Genomic DNA, 12,494 nt, shown 5'->3' on the forward strand with positions numbered 1-12,494 from the left:
CCCAAGTTCTCTGGTGCACTCACCAGGAGGGTCTGTAAGAATTGAACTGATTGATTAATTTAGAAATACGAGTTTCTGACTGATTCTGCTAGGTGTTTACTTAGCAGTATATTAAAATTACAATTGACCTCATAGGACTGTTAATCTACAACCATTCTCCCTCCCCTACCCCGCAAGTTAGTTTTGGTCTAAAATTGATACTGGATTCAAATTTCAAGGGTCTTTGTTTTCCTTTGGACAAGATTCAGAAATTTCTAATCAATCTCAATACTTGCTTTATTATCAACATTCATTTTATAAAGTATAGATACTAGGTTGTTTTGGTTTTAAAATTATTTCTGTAAGTAATTTATATGGGCTAATATGTATTAATGACTCATTTAGAGTTATTAACGTGAGAGTTTAATTTAATAACGTACGTGTTCAGTGCATTTTTATTGAGTAGAGCTTATTTTCCCCCCAGTGGAAGCATCAGTTCATAGCAGTAATGCACACTGTACAGATAAGACAATTGAAGCTGCTGAAGCCCTGCTTCATATGGAATCTCCTACCTGCTTGAGAGATTCAAGAAGTCCTGGTATGTGAACTGTTCTTTTTTATATTAAACATATCACGTCACTTTACGTATCTAGAAAGAAAGTTTTTGTTTTTGTCTTTGGTAATCCAAGGGGATTGTTGGTGTTCTCAAAGTCTATAATACATAAATACCTGTGACAGCAGTAATTGATTTTTATTTGTCAGTGTTCCCAAATCTTAAATACTTAATTTTCAAAATAAATGAAACAGAAACGCCCACTATAGACAGACAGATGGCTGCTACATAGCTGTTTATACCATCATGTCTTATTTCCTTAACTCTGGGTAAATTATAAACCTTAAGAGAATGGCAGATGGGAGCATTTGCCACCTATGACCACGTTCAGTCCTTCCTTCAGTGATAGATGGGCAGTGACCCCAGGGAGCGCTCCCTGAGGGAGGGCGGAGGTAGCTTCCAGTGTTTCCTCACACTCCCTTCAGGCTGCATGTTTTCCTTTTTTTGTTTTTTTTGGCCCCCTTTTTAAAGACTGCCTTTGAGAGTCTTTTTGTCCTAATTTTAATGCCCAAATGTTAATTTGACTTAATACAGTTAAGATTGGCCCTTCTTTTAGGGATTTTCAACATATGTTAAGATCAGCCGTACTTTTTAGTTAGAGTAGGAATCCTGTGTATTATTCAGGGATATGAGAAGAAGATTAGGGCATACTGGTCAGTATATTAATCCGTGATAGTATGTATTAATTGAAATAGAAATGTCATATCCTGGTTATTCATGCACATTGAAAGGAAGCCAGAGCAACATTATTGTATGTACTAGAAAATCTGTATGGACCATTTTAGTGACCCAAAATATCAGGGACTGCTCCAGTAAATAAAATTTTAAATACTGAAAGATGATATTCATTTGGCTGTAACGAGCCAGGTTTTCTTTTCACATCTTGAAATGAACTGTGCTTGCTTTTCCCTAAACGTATGTTTATTACTTTAATGTTACACCAGGTGCATGTTCTTCCTAGTTAGAGAATAATGATGAGTGAGTGGAAGGAAAGTAATTATTAACTCACTATTATACTCGTTTATTTTCAAATGTTTTCCCAATTGTCAAAATAATCCAAAGTCTTCTACAGTGAACTTGAAAGCATCTAAAAGTGTGAAGCACGGGGGTTGACTACTTATGATCTCCCCCTTTACCCAGAAGATTAACGTTTCCTTCAAGTCGATTTTCTTTGCATTTATTTACTTACATACTTTAGACCATATTGTATATTCAATAAGCCTTAATTTCGAGTTTTTATCCTGCTTTGATGAATTCTTAATAACCTCACCCTACTAAATATTGAATTGTCCGTACGTATTGAGAGGCATTAATGGGGGTGGGAAATTTTAATTTTTCAACTTTTTTTTATAGTGGAAGTGTTTGTCCCTCCTTGTGTATCAACTCCAGAATTTATCCATGCTGCTATGAGGCCGGATGTCATTACAGAAACTGTAGTGGAGGTGTCAACTGAAGAATCTGAACCAATGGATACCTCCCCTCTTCCTACGTCACCAGATAGCCATGAACCAATGAAAAAGAAGAAAGGTAGAGTGTATTTATAAATTTCTGGGAAGTTGGGTGAAATTTTTTCTGGTATCTTTCTCCCCCCATCACAGGACATAGGAAATATATGTGTAGATTTATGACTGATGTTATCTTAATTAGATATTCTCAAAGAATTAAGATTTTGTCTTTTAACATGTTCATACTGTTTAAAGGAGTTCGTGTTTGAGTCCTAAAAGTAGTTGCCTGCAGAGTGAGATTATAATAGGTGCTTGATACACAGAAGGAAGGTCAGAGATTCACTGCCCATTTTTCTACTTTCTGATCCTTTTAGGTACTTGGTTACCTTAAAAAAAAAAAAAAAAAAACAGAATTATTCCTGACTTTATTTTTCGTAATCTTACCTTCCTACTCTTTTTGTGGGCGTTAAAGTAAAAAGCCCAGTTTTCTCCCCCTTGTCTTCAGCCTTAAAACACCAAGGTTGCACGTAGGGACTTGTGAGGGGAATCAGCTCACCTCTGGGTAAAGAGCGTTTCCACTTGTTATTTGACGCCTGCTGAAGCTTGTGCTCATCTGGTCCCAGTGGGTGAGGCACAAGGCTCCAGTCCATCTTCAGCATCCTGAGTGGGTTCTTTTTCTGTTTGAATCAAAGGTAAAACTTGAAAGAAATGAAATTCTGTATAAATGGGTATTCATCTAATTCCACTTTCTTCCCTGTCTCTTTCTTCACATTTTAGAATGGGGGAAAAGAAAAATCAAAGGCAACAATAAGGGAAAACTTGCTTCAGAAATAATGGTATTATCTTTGATTTATTAGGTAGCAGTGTTTCAAATTGCTGTGATGGTCACAGGTCTGTGCCTCATTTGCCGTGAGGTACCCAGTGGAGAATGAGACAGAGCACCTTCCCTCTTACAATATAGATAATATGTATTTGAGAAAGGCATGAATGAGAGAGTTTAGAAGGAAGAATTACTTCCTGCTGTAAATGTTTAGAAACAAAAGGAATACATATAAATAGCCCTGTTTACCCACTGCCCTCTATAGCCTTCGGCTGGTTGTATCTTATGGAAGCTATTACAAAATACTTAAGAAAATTTTAGATTTAAATGAAGAGGGAAAAGACTATGAAAAGCTGAGATCATTTAGGGAACCAAGACCTCTAGATAAACAGGTTGATCTGCCTATGTGGTGGTACGGTATAAACCAGGAAATAATTGGCCAATTTAATACTAATCTTATTACGTATTGGAAAATAGGTGGTCTTAATGAATGACAATTTAAAAATTACATGCAACATCGTTAATTATTCATTTGTGGTTAAGTACCTTTGGGACATACAAAGTTAGGTAGGTATTTTTTAATAGTAGAGGCTTCTTTTTATTTCCAGAGCCTTTAATATACTAACGTGCATTGTAAATCTCCAAGAGAAGACAGCATGCAGTTCTAAAAGTTAATTTGACTGTAAACCGTTTTTCCTACTGATGAATAACCTATTTCTCATGTAATACCATTTGGGAAATGCTGCTTTATAAGAAAATAGGCCTTTTGGGGCTAACCTTTCCTTTAAGGAAGTTGGGCTTTTGTGATTGAATTTAGGAGACAGTGAAGACGTCAGTCTTATTAACTGACTGATTCGTACATATAAGTATTATTTAAATTGAGAAATTAAGCTCTGTTTTAACAAGGGAGACCAGTAAACTTTGTTTTGATTTTTGCCAAAGCATACGTCTTAATGAAATCCTATTCTAATCCTAGAATATAATAACTATGCTTTTTGACATATAAATTAAGGCACTTTAATTTAGCTCTAGATAATCCTTGCTAATGAAGAGCAGAGACATCAGAAATCCCAGATGTTAGGACAGATCACCAAATCAGTAATAGTATATGTAATATTCCCAGTCTCTTTCTTGAGGCTTCCCCTCACCTGCCAGCATTCATCCGTCAGGGCTGAGGGTTGAATACAACACATTTCAGGCTTAAGCTTTCTTTACTGTAGAGAAGTATAGCTCTTGCTTTTCTGTTCATTGTGGATGCTAGTCTCTCTGAGAGAGCCTTACGGCAGAAGTGAGGGGAGACAAAAGGAAGGGCGCAGACATCTACTAGACCTACGAAGTAATCGCTTGGAAGATTTTTTTATCCTTATAATGTACCTGCACGTTGAGGTGGGGAAATTTATGCTGAAATTCTGGTGAATTGATTGGCTCAGAGCAGTAGAGAGTGTTTAAAATAATATTTTTTACTTTTCCTCATTTGAGCTCAAAGGGCTTCGCAGATTATCAGATCCTCTGCAATCGGTAGGTAAAGCTTTTTCTAACAATTCTGTAGAACAGAAAACAAAAGTTTGTACTAGAATTTGTTTCCATTGCTACATTATTGGAAAAGGTTAGCAAATTGAGGCTCTGACCATGTAAATAATGGGTTAGTAGTGCCTGACTTGCCATGTACATTGACATTACTATCCACTAACTGCTGTAATCTAAAATTGCAGAAGTGCTTTTCATGTTCTTTTAAAAGCAACTTTTATATACACTGAATATATTAATCCATAGATTAGTATCCAGTTTCATGAATAATGTGTTATCAGAAAGCCTGCTATCATGCTTCTTTTTCCTGTTTTCAACGTGTGGTTTCAATATCTTTTATTTCCAGTTGGCCGTAAACCAAAGACCCAGCAGTCGCCAATTTCCAATGGGTCTCCTGAGTTAGGCATAAAGAAGAAGCCCAGAGAAGGAAAAGGTAATTTGGGGAGGTCTGTTTTGTAGGTGAGATGCTGTTTTTCTTAGTCAAGTACATTTGTAGGAAAATCACTTCTAGTACCTGCACACGTGAGAGTACTGTCTTTGGTAGCAGTTCTTAATCAGGGCTGTATGAGCATCACACGTGGAGCTTTTTCAAACTATCTATGCGTGGTCCTTACCCCACTGAGATAAAACTGCAGGGAGTGGAGGTGGGCAAGCGTTTGAATTTGGAAAAGGCCCTACCTGCAATCTGATGATACACAGCTGTATGAAGAGCTGTGGTTCTGGAGGATAACGGCAGGCATCCTCATGGAGAGTCACTTAGAATTGAAGAAGGTTTACAAAACTAAGACTTCATTTCTCCATACTCTCTTAACTGATAGAAGCAAGGTGAATTTAGCGTTTCTTAACTGATTCAATGCAAGGTGAATTTAGTTTTCCAACCAGCAGATTTCAGTCATGTCAGTAAGGATCTTAGAACAAAAATTTAACATGTTTGCTTTAGAGTTTGTATATTCTCATTAAGCACAAAAATAGCATAAGCCTTCTGCATTCTCTGCTGTCATAATTTGTTGTGTAAGTTGATTTCAAGTGATCTTAGTAAGGGTTTTAGGTGTGTTCTGATAACCAAAATTTTATCACTTCCATGAATGTTTTCAATAGTTGGATACATTTTGGATTCGTGTATTCAAATTTATTCCATCCTTAACAGGTAGTCTGATATATCTCATTTTAAATAATTAAAGCAAAAATTAAATCTCTAGTAAAAAAAAAATTAAGTCTAGTAAGCCTACCAAGAAATTTAGACAAAAAAAGAAAAAGAAAAATCCAGTTACAGTAAACCCTTATTTATTTAGGAATTGTTTATTCAATTTGGGACAGATTTAGGATACTTTTATTTTCTTCTGTGTCTTTGGTTGTTTTACATTTCTGGTATCTTAGGTTTTATCTTTTAATTTATATTGAAAACTTTAAAACTTACATGATAGTAGTATTACAAAGTTGAACTGTAAATATACAATTATTACTTTAAAAAATTATTTACTTATTTTATTTATTTTTGGCTGCATTGGGTCCTCGTTGCTGTGCGCGGGCTTTCTCTAGTTGCAGCGCGTGGGCTTCTCATTGCGGTGGCTTCTCTTGTTGCGGAGCACCGGCTCTAGGTGTGCGGGCCTCAGTAGTTGTGTCTCGCAGGCTCTAGAGTGCAGGCTCAGTAGTTGTGGCGCACGGGCTTAGTTGCTCCACGGCGTGTGGGATCTTCCCAGACCAGGGTTCGAACCTGTGTCCCTTGCATTGGCAGGGGGATTCTTAACCACTGCGCCACCAGGGAGGTCCCAGTTACTACTTTTTAAAAAATTATTCCCATCATCAGTGGTGTCTCTTGTATTCAAAGACCTTATGTTTAAAACTGGAAAAAAATTTTGTGATAACCTATTTTTACCAGTCAAAAATCACCTTTCATTAAAATTTCAGTTTTGTATGATTAAACTTGAGGCAGCCTGGCAGCCTGTTGAAATGTGAAGATTAAAGTGATTACAGTCATCCCTGGATTAAAAATCCAGTCAGTGTTTCCTCTTCTGCAAAATTATGACGATAATGTCTGCATAGACTTAGTAAACTACCTTGTCTGATAAAGAAGGCTTCCCTTTCGAATTCTGTTTTCCTTAAAACCAGAAATAGAATTGTTAATTTTAACTGGGGGATGGGAACTGGGGCGAAGCATTTAAAGACAACCTAAAGAATGTTGATGAGTCTGATTAATTCAGTAGACACAGAAGTACTCAGATCCCTACTGTGTGCAAGGCATTGTCTGTTGTACAAAAATTTCTTCCAGAATAAGTTCTTATAATCTTTAGGTCATAAAATAAAAATGCCCCAGATACATATCTTGATTCAGTTGAGAGTTATGTAGTTGAAAGTTATGCACGGTTTAATACTAAGAGTTTTTAGGTATGGATGCTGATGTACAAATGTAACATAGGAAAGTTGAAGAGATACAAATAGCATTGTAAAGTTGAAGGTTAATTTTTTAAAGTCAAGAGATGCACACGGGGCTCAACTATGGGTTAATGGATTGACTGAATTTTCAGGGAAATACAGGATGAAAATGAAAAGCTAGAGGAGAAAAACATCAGCGTTTCGATTGACTAGTAGCAGTGGCTTGATGTGGAAGCCTCCCACCTTCGAGGTTCTTCTCATGTAGCCCGTAACTTGGATCTGGATTTGAGGCTAGTAAAGGGTTATTGAGTAGGAGCCTGGAGATGACCTGGTGGCTCCCTGGTGGCATATGTATTCTGATCCTCTTCTCGGGACTCTCTTCTTCTTTCATCAATTTAAGAACCTCTGCACCTAGAGGCTTACAAAGGGAATAAAAGGAAAACAGCAGCCTGGTTTTAGTCTTCTGGTCTTCTCGTAACCACTGCCCACTACTCTTCCCCAGCCTTCCAAGAAAAGAAAAGAGTGATGCTCTCTTCTCTTTGGGACTAAGTTTCTTCTTTTACCTACCCAGAGTCCTTCCTTTCCTTCTATGCAAATCTTAGCCATCTTCCAAGACTTGATAATGCCTTAACAATCCGCTTTATTTTCACTCCTGAAATCTCAGACATTATTTTCTATCATTCATTTGAAATATAACTGTGCCTGGCCTTGTGTTATAGCTTATATTGTTTCAAACTGTTGTTTATTTCTTGAATTGTTGTTATTTACTAGACAACACTGTACAAATGATTGCCGATCTAGTCAAGTATTTCATGACAGACTCTCAGTACACTTGTGCTTCACCAGTGGTAAATTAATTGATTTTTTATCCAGCATAAGTAAATATTTGCTTTTAATTATGTTAATGAATCGTTAATCAATGTCTATGATTGTTTTCAAAGGAAACACAACCTATTTGTGGGAGTTTCTTTTAGATCTACTTCAAGATAAAAATACTTGTCCCCGGTATATTAAGTGGACTCAGAGAGAAAAAGGCATATTCAAGCTTGTGGATTCAAAGGCTGTCTCTAAGCTTTGGGGAAAGCATAAGAACAAGCCAGACATGAACTATGAAACTATGGGACGAGCTCTGAGGTAAGAACCCAAAAGAAAGAGTTTTCAAACAAAACTTACATGTCTCTTAATATTGTCTATTAACTATTTAAAGAGAAGCTGTTAAAATCCCTTATTTGTTACAGCTTGTAATTTGGGGGGGATTTTCTAGAGGAGCTTCTTGTATTTGGAGGCAGGTGGGGAGACAGGAGTTTGGTCTAGACGGCTAAAATTTCAACACCATTGGAAAATCCATTTTTGTGGGAAATGTGCACCTTTCAGAAAATTAAACCCAAACAAAATACAGTTTCCAAATTGTGAATTTGCTCTTTAGTTCCTGCAAACTTATTATAATGGATTTATCTTGATATGAAACTTTCTCTTAAGTTCTGTCAGTTGGAGGAACCCACATAACTCTGTTAGGCACGTGGCTTATTCTAATGAAGGGTATTTTGTAAATGAACGTAGTTAGTGACAGTATTCATATACACCAGAGTCACGTCTACGAAGCACGGCTTAGGTGACTTCTCCACGTAACATCAGATCGTTTTTATAACCTATGTAAATCAGAACTAAAGTTTTACCAGTGTCTGTAAAATACAGTCGTCCCTCAGTATCTGAGGGGGATCGGTTCCAGGACCCCCCGCAGATACCAAACTCCATGGATGCCCAAATCCCTTTGGAAGTGGGGATAGTGCTTGCCTGTAACCCACTACATCCCCTGTGTACTTGAAATCATCTCTAGATTACACGTAATACCTAACACAGGGTAAATGCTGTGGAAATAGTTGCTGTCACGTGGCAAATTCAAGTTTTGCTGTTCGGTGGAATTCTTTTTTCCCCGAGTATTTTTGATCCATGGGTTAGTTAAATCCATGGATGAGGAACCCAGGGATGTGGAGGGCCAGCTGTACAGTAGTATATTCTGTATTTAGGTTAAATTACTTCCTTTGAGAATGAGCTTTTAGCTACTTTACAGATCTCAAGGTTATATAAGACCGGTGGCACCAGGTTCTAATTTCATTCCTACTTCAAATTCTTAGCCTTTTGAACAATCCAGGCAGTGTGAGTTCCTCCTTATCTCTTACTAGAATCAGTGAATGTTTCTGTTAGCCTCTCTTCTACATGGTGTTTTTGTTGGGGGGTAGGGAGGTGGGGAGAACAAATGTAATATACTTGATTTATTTAGTACTTTTTCCTGACAGATATTATTACCAAAGGGGTATTCTCGCAAAGGTTGAAGGACAGAGGCTTGTATATCAGTTCAAGGATATGCCCAAGAACATAGTGGTCATAGACGATGACAAAAGTGAAACCTGCAATGAGGATTTAGCAGCAGCTGCTGACGAAAAGTCATTAGAACGAGTGTCACTGTCTGCAGAAAGTCTCTTGAAAGCAGCAGCTTCTGTGCGTGGTGCGAAAAACTCATCTCCTCTAAACTGCTCCAAAGCAGAGAAGGGTGTAGCTAGAGTTGTGAACATCACTCCCCCTGGTCATGATGCTTCGTCCAGGTCTCCTACTACTACCGCATCTGTATCAGCAACAGCAGCTCCAAGGTAAGTGAGGGAAACCATTAGTTGCAACGGGTTTAATTTTTAGAAAACTCTTTGGCAGAAATGATATGTTCCTTTTTTTAATATTTGCATTCTAAGAACTCACTGTTGTCAGGACTTTGAAAAGTGCTTGGCATTTTTAAATGTATTTTGTTGTTGTTGTCGAAGTAGATGTCTCCTCTAACCTGAATGGATTTTTAGGGTCTTACGGATGGAATTTAACGTAGGCTTTAGTTTGTTTGTTTGTTCGTTTATTTATTTTTGGCTGCGTTGGGTCTTCGTTTCTGTGCGAGGGCTTTCTCTAGTTGCGGCGAGCGGGGGCCACTCTTCATCGCGGTGCGCGGGCCTCTCACTGTTGTGGCCTCTCCCGTTGCAGAGCACAGGCTCTAAACACGCAGGCTCAGTGGCCGTGGCTCACGGGCCCAGCCGCTCCGCGGCATGTGGGATCCTTCCGGACCGGGGCATGAACCCGTGTCCCCTGCCTCGGCAGGCGGACTCTCAACCACTGCGCCACCAGGGAAGCCCTAGGCTTTAGTTTTTAAAATGTATTCGTATCATGGTATTTCATACTCTAAACTTAAGGGGTTTTCGGTACATTTGTAAAATTTGGGAGCACTAGTTTTATATGTTTGGGATTTGCATTCATCTTTTTGCTCAAGAGACCTGTTTTATAGTTTAACATGAAATATAATCAACTTTATTTTTCACCTCTACTAGGACAGTTCGTGTGGCAATGCAAGTGCCTGTTGTAATGACATCGTTGGGGCAGAAAATCTCAACTGTGGCCGTTCAGTCAGTTAATGCAGGTGCACCACTGATAACCAGCAGTAGCCCAACAACAGCGGCCTCTCCGAAGGTAGTGATTCAGACGATCCCTACTGTGATGCCAGCCTCCACTGAAAATGCAGACAAAATCACCATGCAGCCTGCCAAAATCATTACCATCCCAGCCACACAGCTCGCACAGTGTCAGCTGCAGACAAAATCAAACCTGCCTGGGTCAGGAAGCATTAACATTGTTGGAACGCCACTGGCGGTGAGAGCGCTCACCCCGGTTTCAATAGCCCACGGCGCGCCTGTCATGAGGCTGGCAGTGCCGCCTCAGCAGGCATCTGGCCAGACTCCTCCCCGAGTTATCAGCGCCGTCATAAAAGGGCCAGAGATTAAATCGGAAGCAGTGGCCAAAAAGCAGGAACATGATGTGAAAACTTTGCAGCTGGTACAGGAAGAAAAACCGGCAGATGGAAATAAGACAGTGACCCACGTAGTGGTTGTCAGTGCGCCTTCAGCTCTTGCCCTTCCCGTAACTATGAAAACGGAGGGACTGGTGACATGTGAGAAATAAAAGAGCGGCTCTCCCATGGGCGCTAGAATGTTAGTGCTAGTCCTGACATTAAGCATTTGCAAGGATGTCATCAAGAGAAGTCAGAAGACTTTAAAACATTTGTAATGCATATAAGAAAACAATCAAACTTACTGGAAGTAAATTACCTATCCCATGTTTCAGTGGGAAGTGAACTACATGTTGAGACGCTGACAGAAAACTGCCTCTTACAGTAGGAAACAACTGAACCCGTCAATAAGAAGAAGGATTGAAAGGGACCAAGCAACTCACTACAATATCAAGTTACACTAAGACTTGGAACACTAACATTCTGTAAGAGGTTATATAGTTTTCAGTGGGGAGGGATTGGGATGGGTGATCTCATTGTTACATATAGCAATTTTTGATGCATTTTATATGCATACCAGCAATTATTACTGTGTTCACACAGAACTCACTTAACTGGTGCTATGTGAAGACTGCTAATATAGGTATTTTAGAATGTGAATTGAAGAATGGATCCAAAAGCTTCAGAAAGAGAGCAAAAACGATCTAGTGCGATTTTTTTTTTTTTTTTAATCATATAGCTTAAGCTGAAAACAAAGGCCTTAGACTAATTTTCGGTTTTCTTTATTGAAATAAGCTAATGGCTTGTTTGTGTAAAGCTTTTTTATTAAAAGAAAAATTTTAAAAATCTTGTACCTAGCACAGTATTGTTATAGAATATACATGTAACATTTTATATGGTAGTTTAAGTCTGTCAGTTTCTTAATTGTGGACAAATTAACAGTTGGCTCTGGCCTTCCTTTTGCTGTAAACGTGCCTGTGTCACTCACTTCGCCCTGGCATCTGCGCAGACATAATCCGTTTCAGTTCTACTGTCACTTGGAAGTTAAGGCTCAGCATGAATTTTTGTCAGGTAGCTCTAATGCCTGGCGTTTTCTTTCTTCCTTTCTTTTTTTTTTTTTTTTTTTTTTTAGTTGAAGTTTAAGGGGAAAGTACCAGTGTTCAGATTTGAACTATAATAGTTTGTATATTCAACATTTGAAGTATATTCTATTTTGTTGTACTCTTGTTTCAAAGTGTATTCAAGTAGGTTTTCTGAAATATAGAAATGAAATTTATCTCGTCTCTGGTGATATTTGTAACAACATTCAAAAGCTACTATAAGCATACTGTTTTAGTTACGAAGTAACAGAAGTCCTGTTTCTCCTTCCCAACTACTGCGTGAAGAAATTCTACTTCTGTTTTGTTCCATTACATTAATATTTAGCAAGTCATCTGCATGTTTCCACTTCCTTTCTAATTACTATCATGTAATTATTATAATGTTCTACTTACATAATGAATTTATTATTTTAATGTTGGCCACACTTAATTTATATTTCAAATCAGACCATTTGTTTCTCATTCAGACCTTTTGAGGGTGAGGAAGAACGAATGATACTCGAGCCCTTGTACAAATTAGGACGTGGGGGGACCAGAGGAACGTAATTTCACACCAAACTAGGTCCTGTGACTCCACACTTTAATGCTCTTTCTACTACAAAGAAAAGTTGTCTATTTCTACATCTTTTAGAAATTTAAGTAAACCGACACTTAATATTTTGTGGCCTTTAATTGCGCTTTTGGTCAGACACTACTTAGGTCGACAGAGATTTTTATAACAGCTCCCTTTGTAACCTTTTATCTTTTTTCCATAAACATACCTGATGGTACCTTTTAATAAAAGCTCAGAGAAGAACTCACTTGATTCTTATCCCGTCTG

General features: G+C 38.2%; 1 protein-coding gene across 13 annotated transcripts in view; it reads left to right on the forward strand.

Annotated features, from left to right (window-relative positions):
* ELF2 (E74 like ETS transcription factor 2) overlaps positions 1 to 11,850 on the forward strand; it is a 93,442-nt gene extending 81,592 nt beyond the window's left edge. For 6 of the 13 annotated variants that reach the window (XM_067735055.1, XM_067735042.1, XM_067735043.1 and 3 more), the window contains 7 exons: positions 464 to 577; positions 1,946 to 2,119; positions 4,337 to 4,375; positions 4,731 to 4,817; positions 7,699 to 7,891; positions 9,055 to 9,405; positions 10,120 to 11,850. In XM_067735055.1, the coding sequence (XP_067591156.1) occupies positions 464 to 577; positions 1,946 to 2,119; positions 4,337 to 4,375; positions 4,731 to 4,817; positions 7,699 to 7,891; positions 9,055 to 9,405; positions 10,120 to 10,747 (1,586 nt within the window). In that variant the 3' untranslated portion in view covers positions 10,748 to 11,850. The remainder of the gene's footprint in view (positions 1 to 463; positions 578 to 1,945; positions 2,120 to 4,336; positions 4,376 to 4,730; positions 4,818 to 7,698; positions 7,892 to 9,054; positions 9,406 to 10,119) is intronic. The other 7 variants (XM_067735044.1, XM_067735054.1, XM_067735048.1 and 4 more) reach the window with 3 other exon arrangements.
* The last annotated feature ends 644 nt before the right edge of the window (positions 11,851 to 12,494 follow it).

Source organism: Pseudorca crassidens, chromosome 4 (genome assembly GCF_039906515.1).
Source record: "Pseudorca crassidens isolate mPseCra1 chromosome 4, mPseCra1.hap1, whole genome shotgun sequence".
In the NCBI taxonomy this organism is placed as follows: Eukaryota; Metazoa; Chordata; class Mammalia; order Artiodactyla; family Delphinidae; genus Pseudorca; species Pseudorca crassidens.